At 29.7% G+C, this 21,789-nt stretch overlaps 1 protein-coding gene across 1 annotated transcript in view; it reads left to right on the forward strand.

Moving 5' to 3' along the window:
- Positions 1 to 13,206: 13,206 nt before the first annotated feature.
- Positions 13,207 to 21,789, forward strand: part of LOC107436090 (alanine--tRNA ligase, cytoplasmic) — a 58,273-nt gene continuing 49,690 nt past the window's right edge. The window contains exons 1-6 of the mRNA XM_087165407.1: positions 13,207 to 13,922; positions 14,625 to 14,813; positions 16,384 to 16,529; positions 17,392 to 17,589; positions 19,466 to 19,610; positions 20,945 to 21,090. Coding sequence (XP_087021533.1) covers positions 13,689 to 13,922; positions 14,625 to 14,813; positions 16,384 to 16,529; positions 17,392 to 17,589; positions 19,466 to 19,610; positions 20,945 to 21,090 — 1,058 coding nt within the window. The 5' untranslated portion in view covers positions 13,207 to 13,688. The remainder of the gene's footprint in view (positions 13,923 to 14,624; positions 14,814 to 16,383; positions 16,530 to 17,391; positions 17,590 to 19,465; positions 19,611 to 20,944; positions 21,091 to 21,789) is intronic.

Consider the following 21,789-nt stretch of genomic DNA (forward strand, 5'->3'; position numbering starts at 1 on the left):
TAAATATGTCTCTGAGCATAAATATCTAAAAAAAAGATAATCAGTTCGTACATTCTGATTGGATAGATAAATCACATGGGACTCAAATAAAGAAAATGCAGATGTGTTCAACTAATATCATAATAAAACTAATACAAGTTATTATTTATTATGTTCGATGCCGTCTAATTGGTTTTACAAGGAATAATCATTTTATATTGCTTTGGACAGAATTCCTAGTCAGGCTGGTATTTGAGGTGAATATTAATAAAACTTTGATCAGATTTCTAAAAATAGCAGGATTTAAAGTTCATCGAAATTTTTGGTCAATTTAATTTCTGGGATACTATATGTAGGTCACTTTCTCTAGATACCATGGTGTATCTGACATGAAAATAAAGAATGTCAAAGCCAAAGATGTAGAGAAAAATTTAACAATTATAAGAGCATTAAATAAATAAATTCAGGAAAATGAAGAGAAAAGCTATACTTGGTGATATAAACATCATTTCCTTCAAAAAAATATGACGATGGTAATAAAAAAAATCGACAGGCTTTGAGTGCTCGAAAATTAGTGCCTATTCTCAAGACTCAACGAACGTGAAAGCGGAAAACAAATGTGATGTAGAACAGATAAAGTGAAATCGCCAGCGAAAAACAAAACTAAAAATACCGCCGTTGCTGAGAGGGAAACAGAAAATGGAGAAAAAAAATAATAAATAAAGATAAAATAACAAAACAATAAAAACCACAGCGGTCAAAAGAATCAAATCAAGGTAAAACCCTCTCAAATATCTATAGCATTCGATAACATATAAAACATATAAAGAACATATTAAAAAAACTTAAAAACTTTTTATATGTTATTCGATACGAAAATATTTAACAATTTAATTCTGAGACGAATTTTAACTTTCGATAACTATGATAATTCGCGAATTATTAGCTCTTAAATTTCCAGTAAAAAATATAATGTGAGTCACTAATGATATCATACGCTAATAATATCATGAAAAATATGTCTAATAATATCATAAAAAATATCATGCGCAGAAATGATACTACAGAGTTACATACTGAAAGGGCAATTTTAATTTATAAGCTTAACACGATTTTTTTTCGAACTTTTAATTTGTTCGAAAACTTTTGCAATTTGAAATGATTTTTTTCACACTTTAAGGCTTTATATAATTACTATTTATCCGTTGTTGACGAACATTTATTTATCTCTCTCGAGATCTTTATTTCATGAGCTCGTGCTTGAGTTGATATTAAAATCAACAACAAAGAGTAGAAGATCATGAGAGCTGCTACATATAAATCGTACTATTTATATTGAAATTTTTAAAAAATACATAAAGACTAATTCAAGTCAAATATAAACCATTTCCAATTTCAACTGTTATAATTTCACAAATGGTACAAATGTATAATGGTAATGATATTTTTAAGTTTAATTAATTAGTACAGTTTTTTTTTTCATTTCATTTGACAATATATTTTAGATAAAATAGCACTAATTATACCTTTTTAAGCACTAATTAGGCCTAATTAGTGTTAAAATAACACTAATTATGTCGAAATTTTCCTTGATTTTTGACAAAATAATATCTATTTTTCTTTTTAAAACAAGCGAAAGCTGTCGAGAGGGATTGTTAGCGGAGCGAACAGAGGCTGGAGCCGCCTGGTATTATCTAAAACATGAATATTATGCATGTATACTATCACCAAAGCAATATTTTTTATTTCATTTGTTTATTTATTTATTTTTTTTTCATTTATTTATTTTTTTTTTGCGACGGCGAAAAATAACTGAAATATCAAGCAAGTGAGGAATCATTAGCATGACAAGAAAACAACACAGCATTTACCTTTTAAATTCAATCGCATACTATTTCCAATTTAGATATTTAATTCGTGGACAGCGAGAAACTGAAACGAGCTGTAAATTAAACTGAAAAGCTTAAAAGCAAACAGTTCATCACAATATAAGCAACAAAAAAAACTCTTCTATATGTTTATTTTAGTTAGGTTCATCATTTCAGGCCGGTGACGTAAGAGTTTCCAGCTATGTTAATGTAGCTTAATAATTAATACGAGGAATAAATGTATTTTATTAGCGAAAATACTTCACTCATTTATATGATTTTGTTGTTTTCAATTTCAGGCTGTTTTCTTTGATTTTTATACATTTTACGAGTTTATTTTAGAATGAAGGACTTTGTCTCTAAATGTTAAAATTTATAAACTTAAAATCGTGTGTATTGGAAAATTCCATGAATTATATGTTCCAAAGGTATTTTTCAAATAACTTTGAAATGCTGCGTAAAGGGAGGTAAGACCGGGTAGCTAAGACAATGAATATACATTGGGAAAAAAGGCTAGTTTCCATAGACATAATATAAATCAGTTCCTCGAGGTCTGCTGCGTTCCCTATGTATAAAAGTAAAAACAAATTTAGGATCGGAGAAGCAGAGTTTCCTGAATAATTACAAAACCACTACTGGGGTTGGAGTTGGGAAAAAAAAATTTCTCTTTTCATTTATTGTTGGCTTGTTCTACATTTTTACACCATTGATAAACAGTGCTGTACTACTAATTAAGATGCTTCTCTGAGAATATCATCGATTTATATCATCGATGTTGATTAAATCTGCTAACCCATTTTAAATTAGAAAAAAGAATAAAATGACAGTTTGGGGGAGGTTGTGTATCTTACCATATATGTAGATCCAACAACCAGTTCTCAGGTAATGTATCTCCTGACATTCACTTTGCTTCTCATGCGCATGCGCTGGATCTTAGTACATATGATGCTCTGCTAAATCTGAACATGTTGTTCACCTTGTAAGTTGTTTTCCTGGTATAGCACAAAGCAGCGAGCAGTTCCCGGCGTTAGTTACGTATTCGAAGAGCTGGACTTCTACACCTTCCTTGATTCTTTGGCATGTAGCTAAATTGTTCGACTTAGAAGATTCAATAAATTTGTTCTCATATTTTAAAATCAACATCTATAAAAATAAGTTTCAAATAAGTTTTAAAATTATGAATAAATACAGGGGTAAATTCTATTAAGAAAAAGGACACTTGCCCCTTTTCAGTGTCGTTGCCCTTAAACCACCACCTCTGGTAATTTAGTTTATTTTACAGTAGGAGTCTTCAACTTTTTACTCCAGAGGACTACATTGATAAACACAAGAGATCCAACGGACTAGTTAATGCATTATTTATACAATGCATTATATATGACATAAAAAAGGGCAAGTGCTCTTTTTTATCGACTTTCTTTTTCATTCCTGAAAATTCATAGCAGTTAATTTTAGGATAATGCTATACTGTAAAAACTTGGTTCTAATATCGCTCTGAATATGATGTTGAACACCAAGCTCGCACGCATTCACACCATACGTTAATTATTTTAGCTTCCAAAAACACTTTGCGCATTTTGGATATCGTCAGTAGACTGTTTGCACATAATCGAGTTCGAGTTGGCGTGAGTTTGTTGTTATTTTCTACGCTGCGATACAGAAATAAAAGTCCCTCGTTCAAAAAAATATGTATGTTTTTAGTTGTGTAATAAGGATAGTTATATTTTAATTATTAAATCTCTGATTGCTGTATTTTATATTCCATTTTTACAACCGTCGTTGAACAAACGATCCAAGCTTTTGGGTTTACGAATATTCAACTCCGTAGCCTTGTCATTTTTAACCCAATCCAGAAGAAATTTGTAGAGGAATTTTCGATGGAACTTACCTTCATTTTCGTTACGTGGAGAGGAAAAATATAAAAACCTCCCTCAATTAGCTTGACGGCAAGGGGACTCTTACCCATGATCTGTCCACCACTGAGAATACTTTATGTCAGCACTGTGGTCAATGCTGGACGGACGCGGAATTCGTATCGATTCATCAAAATAAAGATCAGCTATACTCAGTATCATTGAGCATGATGCTATTGCTCGTGTTCAACTGATGCAACTCAAAATTGGCCACAATCAATTTTCTCTATTAATTTTACTTTTTAGAATGGATTTTTTTTAAAGTTAAATTATCATTGAATTGAAATGACTAAGTTTTATAGAAGCACGTTTCAAAATTTCCCTATGGACAGAAAACAAAAAGAAAGAAAAAAGAAAAGAAAAAACGTGGTATTAGATGGCTCTGAAATGCGAATTCTGTGACGTATTCCTGACATGCCATCTACGCTGATCCTTCATCTTACCTGACGCAAGGCTGAACTAGATCAGTAACTAGAATCACGTGTCACGCTGCCTCATTATACTAAAATGAACTGTCATAAAAACAAGATTGCTTCTTCAGGCAGGCAACGCCCTCTATGTAAACATTAGTTGAAACTGCTTGCAACGCTTGTTTCTGATTATTTCTGGACAAAGCCAATCTATAAAATATGAGCTATCATGTTTAAAAGTTTAAAAATTATTAGTGTTTCTAAATTTAGCTTTAAAAATCCCAAGAGAATTTAAAACCTGAACCATTAATATTTTTATAAGTTACAGATGTTTTAAATTAATAACTTTAAGCACTTTTGCATCGTAGTTTTACTTAGTAAAAAAAATCAAGTAAAAGATTTAAAGTAAAAAAGAAAATTTGAAGCAAATATTTTATTTGAAAATGTTCGCTTTATTCAATTTATTTTATTCTATTTAAAAAATATTATTGCAATACATCGAATAAATTCAAAAACGCAACACTTTCCTTGTTCTTTACAACATCTGAATCGCATTTTCCATTTCAAAAATAGTAATGATGCTTAATATCTAATTTTAATATGGACTAGCACATCGTACGTAAAAAAACAAATGACATATTTTTTTTCACATAAGAAAACATTCCGCACATTCAATAAAACAAAGCGCAAGTAAGCATCAATTAATTTAAATTTGTAAATACTAGACGCTTTAGGCGACCAGCTTGGTGACCTTTCAAAATCATTTCGTAGAGCATTTAAACTTTAATTTAAAGGTAACCAAGTCGAACGCACAGCACAACTGTATTTTATTTTATAACCGTCGTTGAACAGCCAACCCCTATTTAGGGTTTACGGCTACCAACGTTCAACTCCGTAGACTTGTAATTTTGATCTCGATTCAAAAGACAAGGGAACTCCTGTATTGGGGAAATTTGCCTTCGTAGAGAGAATTTTGATGGAAATAACACACATTCACGTTATGTGACTTAAGTAGTTGTTATTTTGGCATCAGCAATATGCAGCAAATTCTTTAAGATACATGTTTGTTTTTCGTCTGAGAAAATCTGTTTTTGTTTATTTATTATTAAGTAGTGTGTTTTTAAATTTAGTGGCCCCTTAATTTAATTCAACACAACCCCTTGGTTGAGAAACGCTGGTAGTCCGTCCATTATTTAGGTCTTATAATAAGAAACAAACCCAAGTAATTCGTCAACATTGTTAAACAAATTAAACGCGAATCTTGCTCTTCTAGTTTTCATCTGAAATATTATGTCATTTGAAATATTGATTTTAAATGAATGAGACAATTCCGCAGGATACTAAAATATCATCGACGAATAGTGCGTCGCATAGTAGGTTCCTTTTACAAAAATATTACATCATTGAGGAACAGTAAGCCAATTTATACTGTAGTGCTGCCATCTGTACTTTAAGATTAGAAACATAAAGGTAGTCTTGACAAACGAACCTCTTTTTCTTAAAAACTTAAGTCAAAACACATAGAGGAAAATGCAACAGAAATTTACAATTTATCTTCGGTTTCAAAATATTTTCATAGTTTTCAAATAAAATTTTTCTTTATCCTTTATCTCTTTATGACAGGCTTAAATTCTCACTGTGCACCCAAAATTATTTGACAAATAAATCTAATTTTATATACTATGTCTCATCTTCTGAGCGGAGAAGCTTAGAAGCTTAAAAGGAAGCTTTAAAAAAAGCTTAAAAGCTAAAATTAAAAAAATTATAGCTAAAGATAAGTGTTTACTGTGATAAAAAAGTAGCTTTACATGCATAATACAATAAACGCTGATAAATTACTTTTAAAAAATTGCATCACGAACAGAACAATGCACAATTACAATGGTCATTTAAAGAATTTATCTAAAACACTTGCAGCGCGGAAATTTCAATTTTTGGGTAGAACATGGTAAGCTCTTTACTGCCTATACTTCCGGGTTACTGCTTACGGTGTATTTTGAAGCAGTTTGGCGCACAACGTGATCAACGCAACGTTTGGGTTTTTTTGGGTTGGGTAACCTGATTTATTATGTGTGTTTGAAAAGAGAATCGCAAAAAAATCATCATTTCATTATAATAATCATCAATTGAAAAAAATAATCGTTTGAAAAAAAAAAATTACCTTAAGAACAATGTACTAACTTCGAAATTTAAACCAAAATGATAATAAATCTCGCTGCTCGAACAATAAGTTAACACTTACGTACGATGGTGCACGGCTTTCAACAAGAACAAACAGTAATAAACAAGTAAAAAGAGGCCAAATTGGGACGGCCAAAAAAAACGAGTTCTTTATAAATCTAGCATCCATGTCACCTTATAGTAATAGTCGATGAAATTTTGAACTGTAAGGTAAAAAAAATTTTACATCATTTTAAAGTATCTAATTTTACATGGCAAAATACAAAGTTTGAGCGAAATCTGTTGAATAGAGTCACGTTGAAAATGAACACACGAGGTCAACAAATTATTAAGGTAATTTAAGACAATCCTTTACCAAAACGTTTGATCAGCCCTTATGTGACGAGGAATAACTAACCTTGCAAAATGTATTTTCTTTTCTATTCCATTTTTCATCCTTTCCATTATTTGTTTTTCTTTACTCGATTGTTTTAGTAAGATCATAAAATAAGATCATAAGTAAGATCATAAAATAAGATCATAAGTAAGATCATAAAATAAGATCATAAGTAAGATCATAAAATAAGATCATAAGTAAGATCATAAAATAAGATCATAAGATCATTCTTTAATACATTTTTCGGTAAATAGTAAAATTTTAAAGTTATTATTTTAATAATTGAATGGGCTCGAAAAAATATATGTGCAATAAATCACTAATTGCTCTGCTTTTAAATTTCGTGAAAGTTTTGGATTGCATATTGGTAAAATTTTGAAAATTGGGTGTACATTCTTTTAATTTTTTACAGCTTTATTATCTTGTTAAAAATTATTTTCTAGGCAGCGTTCACAAAAAAAAACTTTTTTTTTCTCAATAATTTTTCAATTTAATGCAAGTATTATGCTTTTCAGAAAATAAATTTTCCATGAGTTAAGATTTTAAAGAGTAAATTCTGTATTAATGCCCAAAAATAATGCTCACGCTGTTCGTGATTTTTATTGACACTACTTTGTATTATTTAGGATTCTGATGAAAAATTAATGTTAAACAATCAGAGAGTTTGGAACGGTCCACTTTTACCAATTTTACTTTTTGTGTAAATAACCGTTTAATGTAATGTTTCTTTTCACGAGTAAAGTATTATGACACCCAATCTCCAGTCTTGTTTACTCGAACTTGGCTTAACTCAAAAATAATTTTAATAACCTATTATTTTTTTATTAAATAGAGATTCATGTATTTTAATTGTAAATTTCATAAAATTTTGCACAATCTTAAAGATTAAAGATCAAATTATCCTGGAGTAAACGAGTTTTATTTGAGTATTAACATTTTTTTGATTCCCACAACTAGATTCAGAGCGAGAGAGAGAGAGTGATAGAAAGGCATAATGTGAAAATAACATTAAGGAATCGAAAGTTTCAACCTTTCTCTTTGCTGATCTATGAAGGCCATATATTCCCTACCTCATATATAGTCACTATCTTGACTACAATATTATGAAAAATATTTTTTTTCAGAGGAATCACTTACGTGTTTAATTTTGCATAGCAATCAATAGTTAAAATGAAATAGTATACATATTCTAAGAGGGCCTCTTATAACAAAAATATTAATTCTAATCATAAAATAGAATCATTACTCAAAATTATTAAATTTGATTCGTTTTTAGAGTGTTTTATTGCACAACGTCTTATGATATTGAATAAAATAATTACAATGATTGAACTGAATAATATCAAAACCTACAGTTTCATCTTAATAAACTCGTCCTTCACATAATATGTTCGCCATTTTTTAAGCAAGAACTTTCTACGGCTTTCGGATAGCGCTTTTGCCTTCCTTAACTTTAAATAAAATTATAACAAAAACTATTTCTGCATCTATTTGCTACAAGTTCTCAAATTTTGCTTGAGAGTTTTAATTTATCATTGTTTGAGAGTATTGTTAGAGATATATGGTTAGTTTATGATTTAGAAATCAGAAAGGTGGGTTTAGTATTTATTTTAGTTGAAAGAAATTACTTTTAAAAATAGAATACTTTGGTTTTAGTTAATGTGTGCAAAATTGTCAGGTATGATTTACTTTTAACCTTATAAGTGTAATATTGTTCAAAAAAAATTTTTACATTTATATTTGATTGAAAAGAACTATAAACCTGATTGTAGTGTATCTACCACTACAAAAATGTAATTCCAATTCATTATAAGGATCTAAAAGACATGTTAACTTGATAATATTAAGAGGCACCTTTTCATATATGAAGGTTGACATTGTCGATATCTACTCTCCCCACATTGGTGACTTCTATGGATTCCTCATTGTACAGTTGACTTGCTACTTGTGACAGTGACATTATCCACCTCTTGGCACCGTTGCTATTCAGTCAAGATCATACACAACGTCGGCCTGTATACACTCGACTTCTAATGGCAACACAGGAGCTACCGCGACCATGAATTTTATACAGCTCTCCCAATTAGCATTTTAAAAAGTCCGATGATCTTAATACAGTTCTCCCGGCTTCTCACAAAACAGCAATGAATCAACTAGTTGTATCCATTCATCGAATTCTATCACAGATATAATTCTGGTAGGGGAGTACTGTAGTGTATCTACCACTGCAAAAATCTAATTCACAAGTATATAAAACATGTTAACTCGATTTTATGATGGGGTACCTTTTTATAGATGAAGGTTGATATAGTCGAGATGACTCTCCCCACACTGATACAATTTTTTCAGAAAAACAAAAGCAAAAAAAGGTTTTTTGTAGTTTGAATGCATATTAATTTGTCAAAGCTTTTAAATAAAAGTGTATTAAGACTTATATATTTTTACTTAATCCATTTTGCTATGGAATCGAAATTTGTTTCATCTACGGCACTAAGATTCTAAAAATAAATTAAAGAATGTGTTTAGTTCATCGTTACATAAAGCTCAGCTGTTATTTTTATATTTTTTAAAAAAAAAAACTAAAATGTTTCATCCGTGTGGTTTTTTCCTACCAGCTTCTTATACTGCAGCTTATTGTTAGTGCCGATATTTTCAAACAAATAATTTTGTTTCCAATAAAATAAATAATATAATTTCTGAGTTCAAATCTGCTTCATTTCATAAGATATTAATGATATTAAGTAATTCTGATTTGTTTGAAGTGAAAAATTGTTTTATATATTTATAGAGAGATTGTTCAAAAAAAAAGCAACATGGTTGCAATATTTAGAAAAAACTCGCTCTTTTGGCTGTTCAGATTTGGCTTCTTTTGACTTATTCGTTTTTTTTTCTTCAAGCATACAATAGAGTTAGTATTTAGTTCAAGTACGAGGCAAAATGGATTTTGCAGAATATCATTTCTATTTAAATTTGGAATTTTGTATAATATTGATAAAGTAATAAGTGTTTTATAACGATTTTTATTCTAATCTCAAGTTTTTTTACCTCTTAAACCACTTGTTTACTATTTTATTCATCGTTTATGTTTATTATTATATAACTACATATAATTACATGTCAATATAATTACTATATTTCTATTTTTTCACTGTAATAACTGTCAACGCAGTGAAGAACACGTTGAACCAAATGGTCTCAAAATACACAGGATATAGTAAGCCGGAAATATAGGCGATAAAGAGTCTGCAGTTCTCCCTACTCCCTAATGTGTAAAATAATTTACTTTCTTGTGTTTTCTGGCATAAAATTGTATTAGCGAAAAAGGATATTTTAATTCATTGCTTTCTTTCACAAATAAAAAATTAATAATATGAGGTGTTCCTTCTCTAAAAGAGTGAACCCAGTCGTTAAGTAGTGAAATAGAGGACAATTTTAAAAGTCAAAATGCTAGATAGACTAGTATTTAATACTAGTGGGCTGCGCCCCCTGCTCGCTAACGCTCGCCAGCCCCCGAAAATTGCTACGCAATCTTTTATGGTTTGCTTCGCAAACCAAGCTCCCTTCACTCGCTACTAACTTAGGTACACTGCAAATGCACAAACTTCTAACAATTCAAAACAATCATTCAAATCCATATAACAATTCTTTTTTTTTTTTTTTTAATTACATCTTTTTAGTAAATACTAAGTCAATAAAGTCAATTTGAATTCAAATAAATGACATGTAATTCGTTAAACCTATTAGAAATGTATAATAGTATAAAAACTTAAGATAAAATTTCTAAAACTGATATCTTTTTAAAAAGGTTAAAACTTTGGCTATAATTATGTCGATTAAAAATAGAAATAAGTGAACTGCAATGGAAAACCTGCAAAAACAAATAAATTCTAGTAAAACAAATAAATTCGTGATATAAATCAAAAATCGTCAAATAAATTCGTAATAAATTCGTGAAAAAAAGTGCTTTCGACAAAATACTAAAATAGAGATCTGGTTATTTCAGTTTCCGTCTTTAAAAGTGCTATATGTTGAGCCATTTCAGTTAGATTTGGCATGTGACATTTTTAGCGGCAATCATTGGTCGATTTTCTAGCGTTGCCATTCGGGGAGTTGCAATGAGGCTTTTTTTTGTCGCCGTGTAAGAGAAATAGATTCTGAATAATATTATTGAATATAGTATTATGTTATTGAATATTACATTAGCTCTTATATTAGTAGTAATTAAATGATTACGCATCATCTTGGCTGTTCCTACCAAAAATGTCTTCATAGCCTGTTAAAAAAGCATATAATATTCTCAGCGTTAATGTGTCTATTTCTCTATTTGGAAAAAGATTAACAACAAATAAGTATACGATGCTTGTATATAGCTTATCATACTATTGCTGTAAAGACTAGCTATTTAGCACTTGATGCAGGTTGGTATATAATCTTGCAGACATTAGATTGTTATCGGTAGCCCGACGACCTGCAAGCGAAGTTGAGCACTTTATGGCAAGGGCGCCTGTAGGGGGGTGCACTTGCACTCCCCTGCCTTTTTTTAAACAATTAAAGAGATACAGAAACACAATTTTGTTTTGCAGAAAAACAGTTTTGCTGGAAGAGTTAGGCCAATTTTGATTGCCTCCGCTACAGCTGAATAAAATGGTGTGAAATCAATAACTAAATCGATGTATTCGATGTATTCATAAGAATTTTCTCTATTCCTCCACATTTCGCAACCGCGTTGTAGCTTCAGTGATGAAATTCGGTAAGAGCAGATCTTTATACATAGTATATATATCTTCCAAAACTTCAAGATATGACGCTTTGTCCAGTTTGTTCATCGCATTGGGGTGAAGCTGTAAGAGTAAAAATTATTTTCTTTGTGTTGAAGAAAAACTGTCTTTCAACGAAGATATGATGGAGTCCAAATAAGGAATATCGATTGACCTCCTGAAAAACTCACCTGCGTTTTCAGGAGGCACATTCGATCTATGAACTTGTCTAGATGCCACTCGAGGTCGATTCATTTCAATGCCTAATTCTTCGCAAATGTGTTCTGTGTTCGTGAAAATTGCGGTAAACTCTTCAGAAGCATTGTTTCGATGAATTTGCAGCACATCTATCAATTTGACTATATAATCAGTTACTTCCTTTAAACCTGTGTTTACGTTTTGCAACTGATTGCACACAGGTTGAAGTTTGACAAAATAAATAGCAATAACAAAAAGTGATGCAATGTATGTTTGCGTTGTAGCAGCTGTTAATTCACTTTGGTGTTTTTGTTTGCAGCTTTTTCTGTAAGGCCCTCTAAAAGCTTTTATAATTATAACAAACTTATCGGAAAATCGTCTGGTACTCTTGTACTTTTCTGACCAGCGTGTTTCACAGAGTAAAGGGATGTTATGAATTCCTTTTCGTTGCAAGGTACTTTCTCTGAAAAAGCTAATAATTTCCTTCGTTGTCCCTATAGTATGCTGTACTTCTTTAGCGCGGTTTAAGTCGTTGATCACGAGATTCAATGCATGATTGGCACAATTAAAAAACATAGCTTTAGGATATTTGTCTCGAATCAATTTTTGAACTCCACCTTCTTGACCGGCCATTGCCGCAAAACCGTCATATCCTTGACCCACAAATCGTGTCATATCCAAATTGCAATAATTCAAAAATGGAATGATTATTTTTTAAATAAACTGAGCGTTCAATTCTTCTAGTGGGGTAAAGCCGAGGAATTCTTCAAGCATTGTCGTCTTTTTGTTACTCTCATCAAAATGTACATACCGGACACCGCTGGATAACTGCTCTGCTCCATTATATTTTCATTAGTTATTTAGTTTAACAAAGGTGTATAACACAAACTGACATCTCACAACTGTAAAACTTCATCAACACAATAAACACCAACGTTAAGAGTGCGCAAACACGTCAGTATACGAAACTACTGTTTGTAATTATTTGTGTTTCAAAGTCAGTTGCTATGCCAGCGCCATCAATACAGTTTCTCGTGGCAAAATTTGCAAGTACAAGAAATTCATACTTTTTTTTTTAAATATCTTGTTAACAATGAAGAAAAGTATCTTGAAAAAAATTCACTGATGAAAGTATATGTAATAACAAAAAAAAAATGTAATAACAGAATAATTTTTTTTTTTTTTTGGCGGGGGGTTTAGTTTGTTAGAGGGTTGCACCCCTTTTATATTATTCTGCGGCGTCCTTCCTTTACGGTAGAACAGTTTAACGAGTATCAATACCGCACACCCTCGGTCCTTACACAGACTAATCCAAGTGGTCACCCACTCACATACTGACCGCAGCCAGTGATGCTTGACATCGGTGATCTGCTGGGAATCGTGTCTGAACGATCAGTCCACTGCGGAACCCTAGTGCGGCGAACATGAACTACAACCACAACTTTATTATTGGCGATCGCAACGCTCGAATACGCCATCTGGAGAGAGACTGGTTTCATGCCTTTGGCCCTTCTCCCTACCCACTCCTCCTCTTTTCAGTTGTATGGGAATGTACTACGATATTTTCCCTTTCCTTAGTATTTATATAGTAAAAATATTTTTTAAAATTACCATGATGCTTTTCTTTAGAACTATGTTTAATGTAGTCTTCAGTTCCAAATAGTTTTCTAACTTAAAAGATTTTAATCTATATGAAAATCAAGAGAGAAACTAACGTACTTCCTTCCTCTATGACTCTCCGCATGCTAATGGGGAAAGCATGCGAGATGTTGCCATATGTAAAGAGCTCTGCGCTACGCCACCTTCAGTCCATATCGATCGCCCATTGAAATTGCCATTTGTTAACTGTAACTGTTTCTTCTTAATATTTGTTTACAATTTGTTTTGTTGCCGGAAGGATTTAAATGAGCAAGAATGTTAAGATTTTATTAAAAGGACATGTTCATTCAAAAGTATTTTGTTTTTTAAATAATCTTCTTGCTTAATGTTCGTTAATATTTATTGATATGAATGTTTTCAATGCTACACGAACTCATTATTGCAAATTTTTTGCCCGCCGATCTTCAACATTTCAAATCAAAGGAGAGAAATGCAATTCAGAAAAACTGTCTTCTAAAGCTATCAGAGGTTTATTCTTAGATTATTTTATTAAAGAAAATAATCACAAGTTTGTTGCTTCCAGTCCAGTATTTTTAAACAATGATCCCTCTTTATTGTTTGTTAACGCTGGAATGAACCAGGTAAGAATTTTTTGTATTTTTTTTTGTTTGAAATTAAATAAGTAGAAAAATATTTCATCCTAATTAGCCAAAAACAGTTTCAAACTTAGCATTAGACAGCTTGATTTACTGTGTTGATGAAGTAGTAGTAATAGAATGGATAGCAAAAATTAGAATTGATAATGCATTCAATTCTATTTATTTGATCATTTCTCTCTCAATTTATATATATTGTTAATCTTTCATAATTGCTCCTTATTTTAAAAATTCTGATTATTAAAAGTGTTTTAGGAAAAAAATCATTTTTTTCCTCCATTTTGGCAAGTTAATATTTGTGCAATTTAATCATTGTGCAATTTAAATAATATGTAAATTTATAAGATGTATTGAAAATATTGCGATATGTTGTAAAATATTAATATTTCTTATGAGATAATGCTATATTAAAAAGCCTAATATTGCACAGTACTATCTCTGACAATAGGTTATAAAGAAAATAATAAACAGTTATCGTAATTTGTAAATTTTTATGAAGTTTGAAAAGTGGCAATGTTTTCTTTGACCGGGATTACTTTCTTGTTTTGATTCATACCTGAATTATCATTAGCATAATTTATTTTTTTGTACATACTTTTTTGTATCAATTTTCTATGTAGAAAAGTTTAAAAATTGAAGAAAAAAATGTTAAGGACCATCAAACTTTTGTTTCTTTGTCTCATTTAGTTTAGATCTGTGTTGCTGAACAAGACATATCCTGGCCACCCGTTCTACGGATTGAAAAAAGCTGCTAACAGTCAAAAGTGTGTCAGGTTGAGTGGAAAACACAATGATTTAAAAGATGTCGGCATAGATTTATACCATCATACATTCTTTGAAATGCTTGGCAATTGGTCATTTGGTGATTATTCTAAAGTAAGATTTTCTTTATGTACATCTCAATGCTGTTTCTGTCTGAAAAGTGACACATTATGCAGTGTTTTCAATACAGCTCGAGAACGCGAGAATCTTGCAATTTTTTGTTCTTTTCTCGCATTAAAGATAATTAACGCAAGAAGTTTTTGCACTCTATTACTCAATTTCAAAATGGCAAATCTCGTGAATTTTGTAAAAAAAATTCGTTTTCTGCCATTTTAAATAAAATCCATTTCACTTTTATTCCTTGATCTTTTTTTATTTTCAATATTGGTCCTTGTTGTCTAGCTTTCCTATTTACTAGTATTGATCAAAACCGGTGCGAACAGCAGAACACCTCCCCGAGCCACGGAACCCTTTTCAAAACACATTTCTCTGCACTCACATGTTCACCGTAAATAAAGTTTCTCCATGTAAGACTTTAAATTTTTAGTACATGAATGTAAGAAGGACAAATTCGATCATTATTCTAAGAATTTGAACTTTGTTCTAAATTTATTCTATCAGACCTTTATTTTTTTATGAAAATTTTTTTCTCTGTGAAACTTGTTTCTATATAACCCTATGGGAAATGTTCTCATAATGAAAATAACTTTTAGTGCAAGTACTGCTAAATGCATGCTTTTTTTATTAATGAGTTCTGCCAAAAGGTCAAAAATTTTATTGCGCGTGCTCGATAATTAATTATTTTTTTTTTAAAGTGTAACTGAACATGTATGCATACTTTTATGTATATTGTTTTGCAAACTTGCTGTTTTCCTACAGCAATAACCATTGTTGAAAGAAGGAAATGGTACAGAATATTATTGTATTGGGTTTAGAAGAAAGTAATTTTGATTTTTTAGTGTAATATAAAGCTCAATTGCCAGAGGTCAAGGAAACTGAGATTGGCACAGTAGACCTTGGCTCTGTATGGGCTGTTATGCCACTAAGTTTTGTTTAAAACTCAATTTTTTCTATGCAAGAAAAGAAACTTAAATAAATCGGACTTCTCCATTCTGTCCAATGACCTTTTGCCATCCTTCTGGCAACTTCATGATCCTACGCTCTGAGAATTTCTGTGCTTATCAGAAATGATCTCAACTAGTTGCAATTCGAGGTCAAGATGGGGGATACAAAATTATTTTCTAACCAATCTCCAATAATTTGTTTTGAAATACCAAAGATGCAGAACACCATTCCTATGCAATTTGCTGTCCCTCATATAGCTCTGATCTTGCATCATTAAATTATTATTAATTTCAAAATTCATAGAACTTTTTAAATGGAAAAAATTTCAGTAAAATGGTTGACCTATTATCTCTCTTGATTGAATTTATTTTTGATAAGGACATGAAGTTCTAAGTGCGTGGAATTGTGAAAGAAGGGCACAAAATCAGTGAACAGAAGATATTGGTTAAGTATTAAGTTTTTTTCACTCTAATGAAACAAAAAAGAAAATTTTTTTTTGCCAACTTAATACATGATTTCTTTGCATTAGACGACGTACAAAGTTCAACTTTTGAAACACTATTAGGAATCTGTCATAAAGTTTCAAAATTCATACTTAAATTTTTTTGTTCTTTCATAGCTGGAAGCTTGTAGAATGGCATGGCATCTTTTAACAAATATTTATGGCTTAAATCCTGAAAATCTCTATGTTACTTACTTTGGAGGTGATCCAGTTCTTGGTGTACTCCCAGACGAGGAATGTAAAAATGTTTGGTTGGAAATTGGGTAAGACAGCATTTACTGTTGTGATCTATTTTAAATTAATGGTGCTTATATCTGAGACATTCTTTTTACTATGCTGACATGATTCTTTTAGTACTTTTACTGAATTTAATAATTTAAAGATGGTACTTTTTGCTATATAAAATAATGAAAACATGCACATAAACTTGTGAATAATATCTTAAAATTCTCATCGCCATTTTAATTGAGTTAGTTATTTTATAATTATTGTTTTTTTTTTGTTTTATTGGCTAACTCTGCTTTTTAATGAAAACTAAATAATATCATTTGCATGTTAATTTAATTTTTTATCCTGTTTTTTTTTTTTTTTTTTTTTTTTAGACATTTAATATTTTCTTTTGCAACTTATTTATTATATACACCAATTCTGATAAACTTTGAAATCTTTGGGTCTTTAGAACCCATATTAGGAGATTTAGCATAAAAGTTTGATACTCGTAATTCATATTATACCCTCACTCATAAAGCAATACGGAATGTTTCATGTCGATGACATTATTATTTGGGTAGAAACAGTTCTTCAATTTGTAAATAGAAACTGAATAAGCAAATTGTCTAAGTGTGATTCTCACTCTCTCATTCAAATTTAAAAAATTATTTATTTTATAAAAATGTATTAATAGGTGTTTTAATAATGTATTAATAAGAGTTTAAAAACACATAGTTTCAAAAGTTTAATGGAATACAGTTATAAATGATTGTCAGAAGTCAAACTATTAATTTTAAGTGCCTTAAATTTAAACTACAAAATGATGCCTGTTTATTTTAGTTCATTTCATTTTTAATTTTTTCTGTTTTTAAATTCTGTGACTTGCAACTCATTTCTTTTTTATTATTATTTCAGTGTGGACCCAAGACATATTCTTCCATTTGGAGCTAAGGACAACTTTTGGGAAATGGGAGATAAAGGTCCATGTGGTCCTTGTACAGAAATCCATTATGATTTCACTGGGACTGGTTTCCAAGAAGTTTCCCAGAAAATTAACAATGATAATCCGGATGTAATGGAAATATGGAACATCGTTTTCATTCAATATAATAGGTATTGCAATATTTTTGTTCTGCAGTTTTTTACTTTTTCAGAGTTTTTTTTTTAAATTTTTTTAGAAAAATATTTTTAATAAAATAAACTATAGTAAAAGTCCATTATAATCAGAATACATAATAGCTGAGAAAATTGTCATTATAAACAAAGGCACATATATGGCTCAGAATGGGAACAAAGGGGTATACATTGTTAAGGAAACATAGATACATTAAGAAAAGGCGCATTCCTTTGAATTGCACCATAATATTTTTAAAAAAATAGAACTTTTATTTAGTTGCAAAAAGATTACAAGCCAATGCTAATCTATTCACTGTTTTGTAAAATTAAGAGGTTAAAATTGTAAGGAGAAAGCGCTATTTCTATTTTGGCATTCATGCCAGAAGTAAATAAAGATGTTTTCCAATTAAACTGTTTCAATTTAATACTGCTCACTTAAACATATTTTCCTAAATAAAAAAACTTTCCGTGTGAATAATGGAAGACTAGTCATCTTTGATTCATTATAAACATACTTTGTATCTTTAAACAATAAGATTTTTTCAGCGACTTGGAAATTTGTTGTAATAGTGTACTTCTCGTTATATTGAGATTTTACTGTATGAATGAAATGAACAACAGACATATGTATCATACATGATATGAAAAAAGCGATTATTATGTATGAAATCAATTATATATGTATTCATACCTTCTAACATCCAAGTTTTGGACCTAAAATATTGATCTGTAGTAGTGAACTAAAAACAAAAGCATGTACAATTGCCATAAAATGTTTTTCAAATTTTTATTAAAGCAACTCAATTTCTTTGCTGAACCTTTTATATAACTGTTTAAATTGTTTATATGCTGTAGTGGATAATTATGTATAATAATAATAATTATTTTATTTTTCATTGCAAATTATTTTAACATCATTAATGTTGAGAATTTTATTATGTTGTGTAATATGTTTTCAAAGTAGGAAATAATTCCTTTTTATTCAGCTACCTTTTTGCAGATTTAAACTTTTTTGTAATTAAATTTATCTATTTTTCTATAAATAAACTTAAAGATGGTTTCTTGGCATAAAATTTCGATCGTTAACTCTTGGATAGTTCTTCATATGTTCAAAGTTGAGCTCAATCAAATCAACTATCCACAGTTTATTACATGCAAAAATGAAGAGGCCATTTAAATGAAATTATTAATTAATGAATTAAAAAAAATCTATATTATACAAGTTTCATTCTATTAGTTTGAAACTGAGATAAATTTTTTCTCTCTTTTAATCCATTATAGGGACCATGAAACCAAGTTCGCAAACATGTAGAAGCGAACACCAGATTCCGATTTACAGCAGTAACAGACTCCCCATAATACTTGTAGTTTTTGTCATTATTACAATGGTTAATGATAACAATGCATAGTTTACATTGAGATAGTTTTTGATAAATTTATAATCAAACACAACAATATCACAATCATTATCAATAAAATAACATTATGAAAAGATAATATAAGTTATATTATACAAAACAATAATTATTGAATATGATATTCTTGTGAGCATTGATAAATTTTAATTGGGTAATGAAAATTTGCACTTCTGCAAAAATAATATAAATTAGATCTACTGGAAAAGTATTGTACCATATTGTTAAATATTGATATTGTTTGACAATGTATTGCAGTATTAAAATTTGACACTTAGTGGTTATAGAAACTAATAGCCATGTTGGTGAAAACTCTTAAAAGCAGTCACTAATAAATGTTGCTTATAACTGATAAGTATCAAAGAGCTTTGCAAAATGTTTTCAAATTATTTACAATTTTTGACTATTCTTTATTATTAATATAATTTTTTAAATGAAATAACTTTATGTGTTTATAGAGAACAAGATAATGTTTTGAAAACAATCCCTTCTTTAAACATTGACACTGGTATGGGATTCGAGAGGTTAACAGCAGTACTGCAAGGAGTCCGCTCTAACTATGACACAGATATATTTATTCCAATTTTCAAAGCAATTCAAAGTGTAAGTAGTTTTGCCTAATATTGCTCAATGGTTAATGTTAACTTAACAATGTATAATAGGCTAGCGAATAAAGGCTTTTCCTTAATCACCACCCTTAAAATATATTTTTAGGATCCTTATCCTAAAATAATCCCACAAAGTGTGCACAGCTTGAATCAGCAATTGATATTCAAACATTACAGGGAGTGGCAAAAAAAACGAAACTTTTTTTTAACATGAATTTAAAATAAATAAAATAGCAAAATATAACAAATGTTAATAACAGTAGTCTTTTACTAATAAATTTAGTTGTCTTCGCGAAGAGGCGCCTTTTGCAGAGGTGCAAAAGCTTATTAAAATTGCCAGCAGTGGGTCTTTTAATCTATCCTTTTCCCGCTGAAGTGATGGCCTTAGAAAGTCCAAAGTTGTATAGTCTTGTATCAGAAAATGTTGTAAAAGAAATTGAATGTGGGGACTTTTTACGACAATTTAATAAACTCCAGACTGAGCAGATAACAGCTAATGCTGATTACTTTAAAAAATTCAATCCAAACTAATGCTGATGAGATTGTTCCGTTTCAAATTATGTAATTTAAAAGTAAAAATAAAAATAGCTTTATGTTTTATATTTTTTTGAGAGAGAAAATTGCTGTCATTGTGTCTTCCAAGAAGGTAACACTTGCTTTCAAAAAGTTATAAATTAGCTTTAAAAAAAAGTCTTAATAATGTCTTATTACCATTAGTAAATAAGGATTGGGAACCCTGTATAGTGATTGTTTTTTTCTCTCCTTTTTTACTTATTTTAGTATAGTGTTAAAAGTTATTGTGATTTTTATGTTTCTAATTCAATTGGTCAAAAAACTTATGTTTAAATTAAGTTTTGTTTCCCGTATATCAGATTTGTATATATTTTTTTTTTTGGCATGATTGCTTCACATATTGTTTTTGACTTTTAATACTTGAAACTTGATTTTATTTGTGATTTTTAGTAAACCTCATTAATTTTTGTAATTTTTTTTATCCCCTTTCTTTAAATAGTAAATTTAGGTTTTTTTTTATTTGTAAAAGAGAATTCTATTTATTTAATGGAAAGGAATAAAAGAATTCTTTCCTTTATATTGGAATGAAGTATCTTTTTGACCAACTTATACTTAAATACTTTTTTTCTTAACCATGCATTTCCTGTAAATTACAACACAGTCTAACATTTTTCTCAGTTTCAAGGGTGTCTAATGGTAAAAATTATTTTTCAATAATTTGTCTATTATTAATTATCTTATTATCAATAGTTATTTTTATTTTAAAAATGCAATCAGTTTTTATCATTGTAGTGTTCCTTTTTTTTAAAAATCTAGAATTTTAAAGTTCGTCCCTACCTTGGTAAAACTGGAAATTCAGATTGTGATGGTATCGACACGGCTTATCGTATTCTTGCTGATCATTCGAGGATGTTTAGCATTGCTATTGCTGATGGCATGTTTCCTGACAGTTTTGATGCTGGGTAAGTTTATGTCACCTGACAATGTTCAATCAACTGTCAATTTTTCAGGTATATTTTATTCTTGCTGTATATTTTAGTTTTTTCTTTAATTATCCTAAATCTAATTATATTAAATCTAACTATCCTAAATCTTCTTATCCTAAACTAAACAAAATACCTTTTCATTGCTATTTTTTAGCTCTTTGCAAAATTGAAATGAATTATTTACCGTCTTTTAAATTTGCTAGGCAGTTTATTTTACTTTCTATTCAATAGACGTAAAGGGTATAAAAAAAGTTCCTTTTACAGTTTGTTTTAAAAAAACAATAATAATTGTTTTTTTTTTAACAGAAAAAAACTCATGTTGGCCCTTTTAGTTAGATAAAATTAGTGAAATAGTAAGGGTGAATTTTACGAAACAAAGTAAAGATTTACATTTTTGCACCAACTTTTAATGCTAAGAAGATTCAATTATAGCTTTTATTCTTTTGTTCAAATATTTTTTATTATTAGGTTATAGTATTTATCAAATTGTATTGCATAAAAAATTCATTATATTTTTAAACTTAACTGGTTAGCTAATGGTCAGCAAATTGTGTCTCCAAACTCTTGTATAATATTTTTTAAATCAAGAGTTGCTTGTATTTTGATTAAGTGCCAATGAGTGTGAAGTTTGTTGTTCATTTGGGTAAAATAAACAAGTCAAAATAAATTAATTAT

This window comes from Parasteatoda tepidariorum, chromosome 6 (genome assembly GCF_982258835.1).
Source record: "Parasteatoda tepidariorum strain Cologne lab strain chromosome 6, Ptep-v5.0, whole genome shotgun sequence".
Classification (NCBI taxonomy): Eukaryota; Metazoa; Arthropoda; class Arachnida; order Araneae; family Theridiidae; genus Parasteatoda; species Parasteatoda tepidariorum.